The sequence below is a fragment of the Carya illinoinensis genome, chromosome 1 (genome assembly GCF_018687715.1).
Source record: "Carya illinoinensis cultivar Pawnee chromosome 1, C.illinoinensisPawnee_v1, whole genome shotgun sequence".
Taxonomy (NCBI): Eukaryota; Viridiplantae; Streptophyta; class Magnoliopsida; order Fagales; family Juglandaceae; genus Carya; species Carya illinoinensis.
In genome coordinates, this window is record NC_056752.1 from 21,981,404 (window position 1) to 21,997,409 (window position 16,006).

Here is a 16,006-nt window from a genome sequence, read left to right on the forward strand (position 1 = left end):
TTTATTAGCTAAATTTCTCATTAGATTTACATTTGCATAATCCAATAAGGATGCTCTTAGATACGGACAAAGATCAATTCAAATAATTTTTTAATTCATATTTTTGTCAAGGGAATTAGAAGGAAATTATTATTTGAGACTAGGAAAATAATCCACTTGAAAATAAAGATGTTAAGAGAGGATATATAGAAAATAATTGCAAGGCTTTTTATTTAAAAAAAATTAAAAATCTACACGCATGTGTGTATGCACATGCACTCTAGAACTGTAAATATAATTTTTTCTGATATTTTAAGAAACATTTAGATTTTGGGGCCAAGATCTTTGAGTTTTTTTTTTTTTTTTAAATTTTTAATGTCTATATGTAAACAATATCTTGTATTTTTTGGAGACAAAATTCTTTGATTTAAAAATGAATAGAGATACCTATTCCATTTAAGAATTATATATTCAGTAAGGATATATATAATATAAGCAATTTTAGGGAGTCCGAGTTTGAGAATACAACAACATCACTGCATAGGAAATTGATAAGAAATGTTATAAAAACGTCGTTTTCACACTGCCAAATAAGACGGCTACCGACAATTAGTTATACTAAAACAAATGGATATTTTAATTTTTTAAAGTTATAATAGGTCCCACAACCACTTGATGAATGTCGTAAAAGACACAATTCTTTTTACAAGATTTTTTATAATCATATTTTAAATTAATGACGTTTTATAAAAGTATGGTCATAGATGACAAAACCACCCAAGTGTATATACGTGTAGAACAAAGTATAGGACACCGCTGGTGGCTCCTGGCCACTCTGTCTCCTCCTCCTCATTTTTTTTTTTTTTTCTTAACGATTAAGAAAAAATTGTTTAATATTATTATAATTTTTTTATATTTTTTTAAAATATTAAAAAATATTAAAAAATGATTTAAAAAAAAAAATTCTTAAACCCAACGGTGGCACCCAGTGGAGGCTGTGGCCTCTAGCATTGTCCATCTCATAATGCATGGTGTATGACTGCTGTTTTAACTGAACGCGTACGTTTAACAGTGAGTTGGGATAAATCATGATCAGCGTAAATACCAAACAAAAATATCATATAGTAGACTTGGATAGTTTGGTAAGATGTTCTTCTATATAAACAAAGAGAGCCTCTTGACTTCTTCTGCAACTTCAAGGCGTCTGCATAGTGCATCCTCTTGCTTGTTTCGTTCAATTTCTTTTGCCTGACCTCTCAGGCCAGCTCTTCGTCCTCTAATTCCTCCCTTGTTAATTTCTCTTCTTTTCCTACCTTTTAATTAATTAACTTGTTGACAGGTAACCCCCATCTCTCTCTCTCTCTCTCTCTCTCTCTCTCTCTCTCTCTCTATGTAATATCTTGATATTGTTGCTCTAATGGTGGTTAAAACTAACTACGGACACACCCACGTACAATATAAAGCTACGTGCGGGCAGTTTGATTTAAGGAAAGTGATAATTATCAGGAGGAAGAATGTGGAGGCTGAAGATAGCTGAAGGTGGAAATGACCCTTACATCTACAGCACAAACAACTTTGTGGGAAGGCAAATATGGGAGTTTGATCCAGAGGCTGGTACTCAAGAAGAGCGAGATGAGGTCGAAAAGGCTCGCCAAAATTTCTACAAGAATCGATATCAGGTCAAGCCTAGCGGCGATCTCCTCTGGCGAATGCAGGTACGTACACTAATAATATTCTTCATCTTCATCTGTCACTATCTATCTACATAGAAGTCAACTGAATTACCATTTATTTACAATTCTTAATAATATAATATTTTTTTAATATTTAAATCTATCAAATCTAAATAAAAGTCAAACTAAAAATATTCTATCATTTTTCCTATCTACAAGTACTTCATATTGAGTTATTTCCATAACAAGAACGTTGTTATAAGGCTACTGAAACAACATGAGTAAGTAAATCGTGGGACTTCCCCACACACACACGCAATGTGTGTGTATATATATATATATATTTATATACATATATTATGTGTTGGTGTTGGGAAAGTCATATGTTTTGAATAGAATGTGATGTATATGTCGCTTTTTTATCCCTTTAATTATTATTATTATTATTATTATTATTATTTGATAATAAGAGACCAAATTCCATTCATTAAAGGAGGAAATACAAAGTTGACTTAAAAATAAGTTAGTTACAAACGTTAATAGCTTTCCAGCACACTATTCTGGTTGATATGGTCTAGTCCAGATGACAGATCTCTAAAAACTTAAGTCTAAGAGATAGCAAAAGTCTGTCCACAACATAGTTAACAGTATCCAAGTGACAAAACCTCATATCCCGACTAAGTGGAGTAAGGGACACCAACCCTATCATAACACCGCCTAAGCGGAGGGGGGACCACTCCATTCGAACTGAAGTTCGAAGGCACGATTTTTTAAATTTTTATTTTTCTAAAAATTAAAAACAGGACACGAAATAAAATATAATGGAAATCTATTGCAAAAACCGAAACAGTGCTCCAAGAGGCTGCTGTGGCGTGTGCAGTACACTTGCCACACTCTAGGAGAAAATCGGATGGTCAATCTTGGAAGTCCCAAACTCATAGACCCCAGAAGCACCGTGCGTGGCGTCAACAAAGGATTTCCCGGTGGCGCGTGAGAGCCACACATCGACGTCTCCGAGAACTTCAGACCGCTCGTGTGGGCTACTCGCCGCTCCGTTTGGCGCCGTATTGGGTGGTCTTGAAATAAACAACTTTTGGAAAATATTCATTTCACATTATTATTAGACTTCAATTAAAAATTAAAATACAAAGCATGCATAAAGTCTAACATATCTAATCTTTTTAATTATTTGTAGAACTATTTCTAGTCAATACTACTGCACCCGTTGTCTAATCAAGAGAATAGTAATCAGTATCAATTTGACTACCGCTACCCAAGACCACCGAATCTCGCTGGTGGAAGGGGAGGCAATTTATTTATCCCTTTTTAAGATTATTTCCCTTATTTTTCAAAGACAAATGATGGAATATAGAAAGCCTCGAGCGAGTTGGGTCTGGATGGAGGAGACCACTTTAGGGGTGATTAAAAAACTCGAAAGAAAAAAAAAAAAAACAGAAACGTGATTTGAGCAGACTTGACTTGGGTGGGCTGCATCAATCTGGACAAGAAAACACCTGCACCAGCTATTGCCCCTTATTTATTTATATTAAACTAAGATCGGCTAGCATTTTTTACTTACTTTTAACTCAGTGATTATGGCATTTGCAAATGCTGTTTTAATAGTTGATGATATTGGTCTGACTAGTGGGTACAAAGTGATCTTGAAGCTTATATAATACTAATTTTTGAGATTTTTATTTGTGAAAACGACTGCAGTTTCTCAGAGAGAAAAACTTCCAACAAACAATCCCCCAAGAAAAGGTAGAGGATGGAGAGGAAATCACATATGAAAAGGCCACAACCGCATTGAGGAGGGCTGTCCATTTCTATTCGGCCTTGCAGGCCAGTGATGGCCATTGGCCTGCTGAAATTGCCGGCTCATTGTATTTTCTTCCCCCCTTGGTGAGACACTCATCACCATTGTCTTTTTTTGTTTATTTATTTATCACTCTGATCATCACTTTATGAAGCATCTACTCTTCTCTCTTTAGCGGTTGAAAATTATTCTATATATTTAGGGGCGTGCAATTTCCCGTACATTCATTTTGGAAAAATGTAGGACCTACCATTTTAATGGTATTAGGCATATATGCTAATGTCTGTTGTTTTCAATCCAAAAAACTGCAGGTAATGTGTGTATACATTACAGGACATCTTAATACAGTGTTCCCTGTTGAGCATCAGAAGGAAATCCTTCGATACATATACTGTCATCAGGTATATACTTATTCTATGAAGCTTTATGTATTAGGATTAGCTGTTTCTACAGAATTTTCTTTTTTCCTCTCCCTGTTTTGTACCTTCATTTCTGTTTCTAAGTTTAAAGTCTGATGCAAATATATGTATAATGTAGAATGAAGATGGTGGGTGGGGATTACACATAGAAGGCCACAGTGCCATGTTTTGCACCACTCTCAGCTACATTTGTATGCGTATACTCGGGGAAGGACTCGAGGGTGGTCAGGACAATGCTTGTGCAAGAGCCCGAAAGTGGATCCTTGATCATGGTGGTGCTACTCACATTCCTTCTTGGGGAAAGACTTGGCTTTCAGTATGCATCTCCCCCTAACGTGTGAACCAAAGTTTTCGGAGTGGAAAATAGCAAGTTAAATTACCACTTATCCCAAAATGAAAAAAATATAGATTTAATTATTTAAATCATATTCTAAGATAGATATATACCGACCGCACATGATGCTTATTTGCTGAGAATTGACTACTATTCATTATCATTCCATGTATGTAGATACTTGGTGTGTTCGAGTGGATTGGAAGCAACCCAATGCCGCCAGAGTTTTGGATCCTTCCTTCATTTCTTCCAATGCACCCAGGTTTGTATATGTCTGGTTACTGCTTCATTAAACATCCTCAAACTTCATTTTCTTTCTGAAGCAGATGTTTTACTTCATTTTCTTTCTGAAGCAGATGTTTTACTTGCCTAATTCAACATTTTTGTTTTACTCCTAAATGCAGCAAAAATGTGGTGTTACTGCCGAATGGTGTACATGCCCATGTCATATCTATATGGTAAACGGTTTGTAGGCCCAATCACACCTCTCATTCTTCAATTGAGGGAGGAGCTCTATAATGAGCCTTACAATGAGATTAACTGGAGGAGTGTGCGTCATCTATGTGCAAAGGTATGTTTTACCTTTATAAAAAATTATTAGGTACTCTGGGAGTATAGATGCTCTGGTGCTCTCATCCAATCCATTAAAACTGTTTACATAAGTACTACTTTTTACTTGTCATTGTCATTTTGTGGTAGGTTGAGAGTACCACGTGTCCATACTCCAAGACTACCAAATAATTACTGTACCTTCATTGCTTCTCACGATTAATACTTGGTCATTGCTAAGAACTAGTCAATCGACTATCGTGCGGTTGAACTTGACTTTTTCGATTACTAATTGCAATACATTAAGTATAGAGGAAAGAAGACTAGAGTTATATCGAAAAGAAGTAGAAGTTTCTCAGATCATTAAAAATTTATGGTCATTCATAGGGCTGAGCACCGACAAAGTCGGAGTCGGATTTGGCCTCCTCCGACTCTGACTCCGACTTTGTCGGAGGCCGAATCCGACCTCCGATTCCGACTCCGACTCCGCTTAGACCCCACTCCGCTCCGACTCCGACTCCGACTCCGACTTGTCGGAGCGGAGTCGGAGTTGGGCTTTTTGTTGAGCTTTTTTATTGGGCTTTTTTTTAGACTTTTTTCTTTGACCCAATTAACATTTCAATTTTACAATTTGCAACTCTAATCGGATTTGGGCTTCCATGTCAATTTTTTTTTAAAATATAATTTGAGATTTCTAATTTATCTAACCAAAATTAATACATTAGAAAATAAAATTAAGTAACAATTTAATGTGTATTATTTAATTAACTCACTAAAAAAATCACTAGTTAATTATTACTTTATTAATTATTACTAACTTAGAGAGTTAGTTATATATTAGAAATTTGACAAATTTTTTTTATTGTTTTTATATCCAAGGGAATATATTTAATAATTATGTAATTATATTGTGATATTAATTTAATATATATTAACTAATAGTATACTATTATATATATATATATATTATATTAGTAATATACTAATACTAATACTATTAGTCTATTAATATATAGTAATATTTATTAACTTATTTATTATAGTCTATAACAAATAACTAGATGTAATAACTAGTTACTAATATATTTATTAACTTATTTACTATAGTCTATAACTAATAATAACTAGATGTAATAACTAGTAACTCATAATATGTAATAACACTAGTTACACTAGTTCTAATAGATAATAACTTAAAGATATTAATTTAATATATATTAACAAATACTATACTATTATAATTTTTATATATATTATATATTAGTAATACACTAATGCTAATACTATTAAATTAGTAAATTAGTAATATTTATTAACTTATTTACTATAGTCTAATAAATAGATAGCCCCATCAAAAAAAAAAAATAAATAAAAATAACTAGATAGCCTAGATGTAATAACTACTAACTAGTAACTAATAATATGTAATAACACTAGTTATACTAATACTAATAGATAATAACTTAATGATATTAATTTAATATATATTAACTAACAGTATACTATTATAATTTATATATATTAACTAATACTATACTATTATATATATAATATATATTAGTAATACACTAATACTAATACTAATACTAATACTATTAGTCTATTAATATATAGTAAATTAGTAATAATTATTAACTTATTTACTATAGTCTAGTAACTAGTAACTAATAATATGTGAAAACACTAGTTACACTAGTAGTCTAGTACTAATAGATAATAACTTAAAGATATTAATTTAATATATATATATATATATAACTAATAGTATATTATTATATATATTAGTAATTTACTATATACTAATAGTCTAATACTATTAGTCTATTAGTATATAGTAAATTATTAATATTTATTAACTTATTTACTATAAGTTTATAACTAATAACTAGTCTGAATTACTAGTATATTATTGAATTTAACTAATGATGTTAATATATAAGATATAGTTATATAAAATCTATATAATCAATTTTAATTTTTATACATTAGTATTAAATGCTATTATAAATTTATTACTTATATATTAGTGTTATATGTTATATTATACATTAGTATTATAATGTTACATGTTATTAAGCATTTTAGTATTCATACATTAATATTACTTGTTATTATATTTATATTTATATGATTAATATATAGAAAAAAACATATCTTATTTATAAAATATATACATTAGCGGAGTCGGAGTTGGAGTCGGTGGGAAGTCGGAGTCGGAATCGGAGGCGGAGCGGAGTCGGAGTCGGATCCGCCTGGACTCAGACTCCGACTCCGACTCCGACTTCCCACCGGAAAAATCCTCCGACTCCGGCTCCGACTTGTCGGAGCCAGAGTGGAGTCGGAATCGGAGTCGGATTTTCAGATTTTTGCTTAGCCCTAGTCATTCAACATAAAAATTGGATGACATACCTCAAGAGGAGCAAAGCTCTTGTTTCTAAAGTTTTATGTGCTATAGATATTTTTGAAAATACTTCCGACCACATTCTTTAATCAAAGCTATATTATTACAGGAGGATATCTACTATCCCCATCCTTGGGTACAAGATCTACTTTGGGATAGTCTATACTTGTGCACTGAGCCCCTTCTCACTCGTTGGCCCCTTAACAAGCTGGTTAGAGACAGGGCTCTTCAAGTAACAATGAAACACATTCATTATGAAGATGAGAACAGTCGATACATTACCATTGGATGTGTGGAAAAGGTAATGTGATTATACAATCAAGAACAAACAATGGAGAGCATCTATCTATTTAGGCTATACATATGACAGTACTCCTGATGCAATTTACACTCAACAGGTGTTATGTATGCTTGCTTGTTGGGCTGAAGATCCAAATGGGGATTATTTCAAGAAGCATCTTGCTAGGATCCCAGATTACATATGGGTTGGTGAAGATGGAATCAAGATGCAGGTTACTGCAAATTTCCTTACCTAATTCTCTTTCCAGAGTTAGTTGTATAAATTATATGCATTAAAACTGAGCATAACCAAATCTCTGGTCCTCTAGCTTTAAGTTTGTAAGTGCTGAGGGTCCTTGAATGAAAAAAGAACTCATCGCTGATTTTGATATCTGCCGTTTGTATGTAGAGTTTTGGTAGTCAACAGTGGGATACTGGTTTTTCCATTCAAGCTTTGCTTGCAAGTAATCTTACTGATGAAATTGGACCTACACTTGCCAGAGGGCATGACTTCATAAAGAAATCTCAGGTTTTAGTTTCTATTCTGAAAACATATCTACACCATAATAGTCAAATATAGAATTTTCTTTTAAAAAGAGTAAATACTAATTGTTAACTTTCGCCTTAAAATTGTAAAGGTCAAAGACAATCCTTCTGGAGACTTCAAAAGCATGTTTCGCCACATTTCTAAAGGATCATGGACTTTCTCTGATCAAGATCATGGATGGCAAGTTTCTGATTGCACTGCAGAAGGTTTGAAGGTAACTAACTAACTTTGTTCAAAGAATAATGATACACGTACAACTCTTTCAAAACTATTTTACTACTCACTTCAAATCAACTAATGTAATTGTACCACTTTTTTAAAAATATTTTCAATTTTACATAATTACTCTTCATTTTAAATAGAGTTGTAAAATAATAGTAGACTAATTGTAAGTTTTCCTTGTTTGAATGTTCATATGAAGTTGAGTATTGCATTTAGTCTGTTCCTCATGAAGTTCTCTTCTGTATCACAGTGCTGCCTTCTTTTCTCAATGATGCCACCAGAAATTGTTGGTGAGAAAATGGAACCTCAGCAATTTTACGATGCTGTAAATGTTATACTCTCTCTGCAGGTGAGGATTAACATCCACTGGTGACGTGAATAATCGAAATTTATAGGCTTTTGAAAGTTCAACTTATTTGAAGTTTTTTTCTCAAGTATTTCGCTGTGTTTGTATAAATAGCTCTATTTTATGGCTAAATGCAGAGTGAAAATGGCGGTTTATCTGCTTGGGAGCCAGCTGGAGCCCAAGAGTGGTTGGAAGTAAGCATCTCAAAATATTCAAGTCACCTGGAAATATTCCTTTGAAAATACTTTAGAACTTATCTAGTGCTGATAAATCCAACCCTTATTAATTTCTGCTTTTTCCCAGCTGCTTAATCCTACAGAATTCTTTGCCAACATTGTCATTGAACATGAGTATGTTGAGTGCACTTCCGCAGCAATCCAGGCTTTAGTTTCATTTAAGAAGTTGTATCCTGAACACAGGAAGAAAGAGATTGATAATTGCATAATAAATGCTGCTCAGTTCATTGAAGACATACAAATGCCCGATGGTTCTTGGTGTGCTCCTAGACTGGTTCATAAGATATGTTTCAAACGTTTATCTGTTCTTTTGTACATCTTTTAGAGAGATCAATGACATGATTAAGCATTTCCTTAGGTATGGAAATTGGGGAGTTTGCTTCACATATGGTACATGGTTTGCACTTGGAGGGTTGGCTGCAGCTGGGAAGACTTTTAACAATTGTCCAGCTATGCGTAAAGGTGTTGATTTTCTACTCAAAGCACAAAGAGATAATGGAGGTTGGGGAGAGAGCTACGTATCATGCCCAAACAAGGTAGAATTTCCAACACTTCTTGATCTAATCTTTTTACAACTCCTATGCTGGATAGTTTTATTTGAACAAGACAAAAAGATAAACTCTTGTTCTTGATTTCATAGGAATATGTTCCTCTCGAAGGAAACCGATCAAATTTGGTACATACTGCATGGGCCATGATGGGTCTTATTCATGCTGGACAGGTTAGTGTATGGTTTACAAATTTAGCGTTATACCTCTCATATGATGTTACACATGATTTTCTGACATATTATGATCTTAAATTTGTGTTTGCAATAGGCTGAGAGAGACCCAACACCCCTTCACCGCGCAGCAAAGCTGATAATCAATTCTCAAATGGAAGATGGCGATTTTCCTCAACAGGTATCTCTCTTTGGCATTGCTTCAAATAATCTTTTTCCGTTTTGTTTTTCTTGAACAAATAGGTTCAAATAAGAAAAAGAAACAAATACTCCTAAATAAAAATGAAAATATATATGAAAATGGAATTCCTTTTTGCACTACAAAACATAGTTTAGCAAGATAAACTCTACACTCAGCATACACAAGGCCACACAACTGTGTGAAACTTTGAATATTAGTTCAGAAAGAAAAAGGAAGGAAGGAAATCACTGGATTTAAGAGAAGATAATTAAATATATATTATCCTTGAATCTCAAGTTCAAAGCTTTCTTACCATTTATTACCCTTTTATGTAGGAAATTACTGGTGTCTTCAATAAGAACTGTATGTTACACTATGCAGCATACAGAAACATCTACCCATTGTGGGCTCTTGCAGAATACCGCAAGCATGTCCCATTGCAATCAACAAGCCTTTAACGCCAGTTGTGAACTATATATATATATACAGCTCAACCACTATATGAGAGTACACACCGATAACAAAGCAAGTCGCTAATTCTGTTACTATTTCTGTATCATTTACTTTTCTCTACTTTGGCAGCTGTGTTGATTTTTGTATAAAGTTTACAAAAGGCTGCCACTTAAAATAGAGTTGAAGTAGCTGTACACAATTGTATTATAGAACCATATAAAGTAGATGAAAAGTTCTTCCTTTGGCTATATATACACCTTTTTGCTCTTGAACTCTGCATCAGGTAAAAAAATGTTTGTATTAATCAACAGAAGAATGGCATTAGACTTGAACCGTGCTAGTGCTACCGCCTCAATTGTCGATCCCTGACTTTTGGTATTGCTGTCTAAATTTTGGCCTTTTTTGGCCTTCAGCTCATATCTTAAAGTTGGTTTATATTAAATTCCTATGGAATAATATTCATATTCTAGAAAGAATAACCATAATTCTCGATTTCAGTCTTAAGCGGTTTGAATGTTCACCAACCAAATATACTGTGTTTGAAGATGGAACCAAGGAAAAGCTAGCCGACATGTTAAGTACTAAAACGATCACACTGAGAAGTTGGAGTGGAGCTTTCCATCTTCAACAACTTCACAAACATTGTGGTTTACTACTCAATGTTGCTATCAAAACTTGTAAAGAGTTAAAGAATCAATCGAGACATATTGACAAAGTGACGCATCGACAAACACGAGTTTTGAACAATGACTCCGGCTTAAGACCTCGATGACGCTATTCGATGGGTTTAGAAGCTGTGATGAAAGTGTAAATTCCGAAAAAGGCAGGCAAGAAAGATTATGAATGAAATTCTTAATGAAATTGGGGATGCAAAGTTTTATATAATTGTTGATGATGGACATGACTATTCTTTTATGATTTGTTGACAAAGAATAATTTATAGGAGACCGCTTTATTGATCTTTTCCATGTCAGGGATATTGTTGCATTAACTGTCTAGGATACTGTTGCATCAACTGTCAAATGACTGATATCTATTTTGTTTTTTATTCTCTTCGCAATCTAAGTATTCAAAATATTAGGGTCATGGGTATGAAGGCACGAATAATATACTATGTGAGTGGAATGGCTTACCAATTTTTTTATTTTATTATAATTTATTTATTATTATTTTTTAAGCACGATTAATGTACTATTTACACCACAATCCCCAAAAAATGAGATTTTTGTGATGGAACAGAACAAACGATATCGAGCCAGAAGCACTCTTATTTCTATATAATGAATATAAAAAAAAAATGACGGACGTTAAAATCCACAACCGACCATCATACACTCAAAGCTTGAAAAATCAGTTTGATTTAGGCTGATTCAAATTGAATCAATTAGAAACCAAACTGGTTTTAGTAAATTTTTTGAATCGTTTATTGAACCATTTCAATCGATAATGCTAGGCCAATTCAGATCGATTCTAGCCAATTTCAACCAATTCAAAACTGTATTTACTTTTAAGTCGTCTAACAACTTAATTTTTTAGAAAATAAATTATTGTACAAAACTATAATAGAACTAAACATATATTAACTTTTTCATCATTGTCTTCAATAAGAATCATAGAAAATTGAAAGATAAAACATGTAATTCTTTATTTTCTTTAGTTGAACAAAAAACCTAGAAGATGAATGTGTATTTTGTATTAAATTTGTGGTTGTGCATAATATACTATATTTTCCATGTGCTTATAACTTGATGGTCTTTATCTTCTTCGTATATGAGGTAAAAAATGTCGATAATTGAGGTTAAATACATAAATAACATGGTTATTGAAATTATTTGGATTTATGTAATATTTTTTTATTGAAACTAGTTAATAAATTTGTACTTTATATTCTTTTAGACATGATAATAAATGCCCGGATTGCATTATATATGATTTTAAATACTTTTTTTTTTAATCAACATTGAAGTAACCGATTCATGATTGTTATGAATTGCCCAATTCAATTTGTTGAATCACTCTTACCCAATTCCGATTCTCATTTTTTGAGCCGTGCATAGACTACACTTAGCTTTGATTGAGGCATCAGGGAAGTTATTCTTATCATCAATTTTTCTCCGAGTTAACTTTCAATTATGATCTTCTGCTCCAACTCTGCTCCTACCAAAGTTGGAGTTCTCAAAATCTGGAGTCAGAGCTCGAAGTTTAGGATAATTCTGCAGTGTTGACTCCGACTCTGATTATATATTAAATGTGGCTCTAAAATCTTTAGGATATAGAGTAGCCTAACGGTGGGAGCTCATTTTAACTCTTATCTAGGTCTGCAGTTCCACTTCAATTAAAATAAAAAACTTAAAAAATGATCCCATTTAGCCCCATACATACATTTCATTCACATAAATCTTGATTTTCTCGTCTTGCTTGTGCTTTTGTTTACAGGCATGGGGTGGTCTTAGATGAGAATACTTTCAAGCAAGGATCTTGAGATGAAGTTCAACTATTATGTTTTTTTTGGGTGTTGTGGAAGTGCAAGAAAGTTTGGGTGCTATGGTTTTCTATTTCCACCATTAGAAACTAGAAAAACACACATGAGAGGTATGCCAAGCGAGTAGAGGTATTTCAAGACAAATCTAAGCTACATTTTGTGTTGTATATCCTCGACAAATTTGGGTATTTGTGGCTATATTTAAGGGATTATCAATGGTTGGATTTTTTGTTATAATGATTTATTATATGACTATTTTTTTGTCTAGGTGTTGAGAAAGCGCAAGAAAATGGGTAAAGAAATCCAACTCTACGCAGCAATTCCAACTCTGTTTCGATACCGATTATGTAGAATAGAGCTAAAGTTAGCCTTAACTTGGAATTAGAGCCCAAAAAAAAAAAAAAAAAACTTAGGCTCCAATTCCAATCGAAGGTCAAATTTGTGAATTTCGACTTCATTAGAGTCAGAGCCCAGCCTTATTTGCTATAAATATTACTGGTGCTTCTTATAAATTTAACAACAAATTATGTGTTGGTTAAGTAACAAAATATTCCGGCTTGCTTGCAAGTGATAAACTTGAAAGTAGTGTAACTCCCCAAAAGAAATTACACTAAAAGAATTTCTTTAATTTGGATAATTTGTTATGCCATGAAAACATAGGAAAAGCATAAGGATTAAAACTAGTTAGGATTTTGGTTTATAAGCAATGTAAGGGGATTTTCCCTACCCTAAGCCCATGCGACAAGCCCACGAAGAACCACGAAGGGCCCAACCTGGGCCAAAGCTCCTTCTTTAAAAGGGCCCCTGCACCTGTTAGAGAATACCCAACCCATGAGCTAAACTAGCACGAGAAACGACTCCAATGAGAGAAAGACGAATGACAGGGACAAATGGGACTCATCGCCCTGGCACCCCTAGTGATACCTAACACTTGAGGACTTGTGCAGACAAGTGGGTGGGAAACACGGACAGCCCTTGATTCCCTGAAAGAAGGTATGGGGCAACACGACATTGGCCATCTACTGGAAAGGCGTGACTCGGGGAGCCACGCTGCATTAATGGTGCCACCCCAGGCTCCATGTTGCATTAAAGGATTCTAACTGAGTTGTAGTGGGAATGACGTGAACCCCCTAACATGGGGTAAGGGATGTCGTCCCAGCAACCTCATATAAAAGTTTTGATAACCCAGACTTAGCCAAGTCCTCGCCTATTATTTTCATTACGTTTAGTCTTGGCCCACTTAGTTATCTGTCCAAGTTTTGGCATGTAGAGAACATAGGAAGCAACAAAGGGCTTTGCCCATCTTAGAGAAGAGGCACCCAAGCCCACTAAGAGGCCCACCATGGGCTAGTGAAAGTCGGCCACTAAGGGCCTTGGGCTTAGGGAAAAACCAAATTAGGGTTTTTGCATGGTAGGCGTCTACTTGGAAGAGGAAAAAGATTTTAGCTTCCTTAGAGATCCCATCATTAGGAACATAGGGAAGAAGCACATTGGTTAACACATTGATGCCACTTGGCAAACATGCTTTAAGGTTTCTAGAAGAAGTTAAGTAGATGGAAAAGGATGGAGGATTCGGCACACACCTAAGGCACACGCCCATCTCACCTACCCACATGCCACATATCTCACATGCACATCTCACCTCTGGATACATTGAACCTGGATGTAAAATGGATGAGGAAATGGGGGACATAGGGGTTTCGGTAACTGCAATAGACTACACACGCTTTCCACAAGATTTTGGTGAGTTCGAAGGAGTTGTGCATGCCAACCATGGAAAGGTCACCTACTTTTTACACTTGTCACACACAAGAAGAGGTGTGAGACTTTCTAGAAGAAACCAATCATGGGTAATAGGAAAGGATGCCTAGAACCAAAATAACTCCTAGTCCCTAGATGCCTCCGCCAATGCCCCCACCACACACAATCACCCTTTTTCCTTGCCACTTGTCATTCATTGGAGTTTCTAAAAGGAGAGGTGCATGGGAGATGTCAAGAGTCACCTGCACAAGTTCCCAAGAGGCCTTAGGATTTCAGTCAAGAAGCTTCACGCCTACCTTGGGAAGACCAACCAAGACTTAGCCAAGTGTCATGCATGCACATGGATTGGGACTTTCTAGAAGGAGGCAACACATGGGAAAAGGAATTCACGCATGGGGAACACATGCACACACACACCCTATACACCGCTTGCCACATGGCAAGCATGCACACATCTACAAGGCTTAAGGCCAGGTTTAAGATTTATCAAATGACGATTATGCCCTAGAGATTCATTGAACCTAGATTGTATGGTGAACACTCCAAGGACATTAGGGTTTCAGGTTAGGGCAAGATATTGTGCCATGTGTCACTCATGCATAAGCTTGTGATATTTCCAAAAATAGGGCAATGATGAAGAGAGGAAGGGAAATTTCAGCCAAAGCAAAAAGCTTTGTGCCACATGGCATCCATGCACATAGATCCCTTTGGTTCCTAATGTCTAAAGTAATGATAAGAGGGTTTCAAAAACTAGGCCAAAGCGGATTCCGAAAATCCCTATCCCTAGCAACAAATGGACACTTGGCACTCATGCAAAGTGTTCTTAGGTTTCCTAGGAGAGCAAATGGGGTAGGTGAAGAGGATTTCAAATTTTTCAAGGACCCATGCCACTTGGCAAGATAATTCTTTTCAAGAACACTTTTCAAATTTGTGTACCCTATATCCTAGCCTAGTGTGCCACCCACCATCACCCAATAACACTCAAGCATGCATCATCTAGAGTGCCACTTGTCCCACATGCATTAGCTAGTGCACCACTTGTCCCACATGCATTAGCTAGGCACCACTTGTCCAATAAGCTTAAGCTAAGTGTCACTTGTCCAACATGCACCAGCTAAAAACCTGCCATACGCCACTTGTCCAACATGTAATTGTGATTGAGCTGAAATATTGCATATCTTATACATCTATAACCAATATATTTTAATTCTTTCATTACATTATTATTGGTTTTAGATGAAAAAATGATTAAAATGCATAAATCCGAGTTGTAATTTAAATTAGTTAATAGCATGATTTATGCTTAATTTTATAACTTGTGGTTTAATTGGACAATATTTTTTTTTTTACATGCATAATACATCTTTGATATTTTATTCTTCATTTTTATTTTTTCTGATTTCTATTTTTTTTTTTTGTTTATATAAATAGATGAATATAAAAAGTAAAAGGAAAGGACATGCTTTTTGACTTGAAGCAAAATGCACAACACAATTGCTTTTCATTTGAACGGAAGAGATGCAAAAGACAAGGAGCAATTCTTGCTTTTGGATGGGGGACCCACCATGATATTATCCTTACTTTCATTTTGAATGCAAAAGAAATGG

At 34.6% G+C, this 16,006-nt stretch overlaps 1 protein-coding gene across 2 annotated transcripts; it reads left to right on the top strand.

Moving 5' to 3' along the window:
- Window positions 1–1,160: 1,160 nt before the first annotated feature.
- On the top strand, window positions 1,161–10,406 carry LOC122313494 (beta-amyrin synthase-like). 2 transcript variants are annotated; one of them, XM_043128564.1, is made up of 18 exons: window positions 1,161–1,318; window positions 1,443–1,694; window positions 3,369–3,554; window positions 3,780–3,869; window positions 4,006–4,203; window positions 4,399–4,483; window positions 4,626–4,792; window positions 7,281–7,472; window positions 7,570–7,683; window positions 7,860–7,979; window positions 8,089–8,211; window positions 8,470–8,568; window positions 8,703–8,759; window positions 8,869–9,059; window positions 9,160–9,337; window positions 9,442–9,522; window positions 9,620–9,703; window positions 10,039–10,406. In XM_043128564.1, exons 2-18 carry the CDS (start codon window positions 1,494–1,496, stop codon window positions 10,159–10,161), a joined length of 2,289 nt encoding a protein of 762 aa, XP_042984498.1. In that variant the 5' UTR covers window positions 1,161–1,318; window positions 1,443–1,493; the 3' UTR covers window positions 10,162–10,406. The 2 variants fall into 2 exon arrangements, with proteins under 2 accessions (XP_042984498.1, XP_042984507.1); XM_043128573.1 differs by having other exon boundaries at window positions 1,164–1,318; window positions 1,486–1,694.
- Window positions 10,407–16,006: the final 5,600 nt, after the last annotated feature.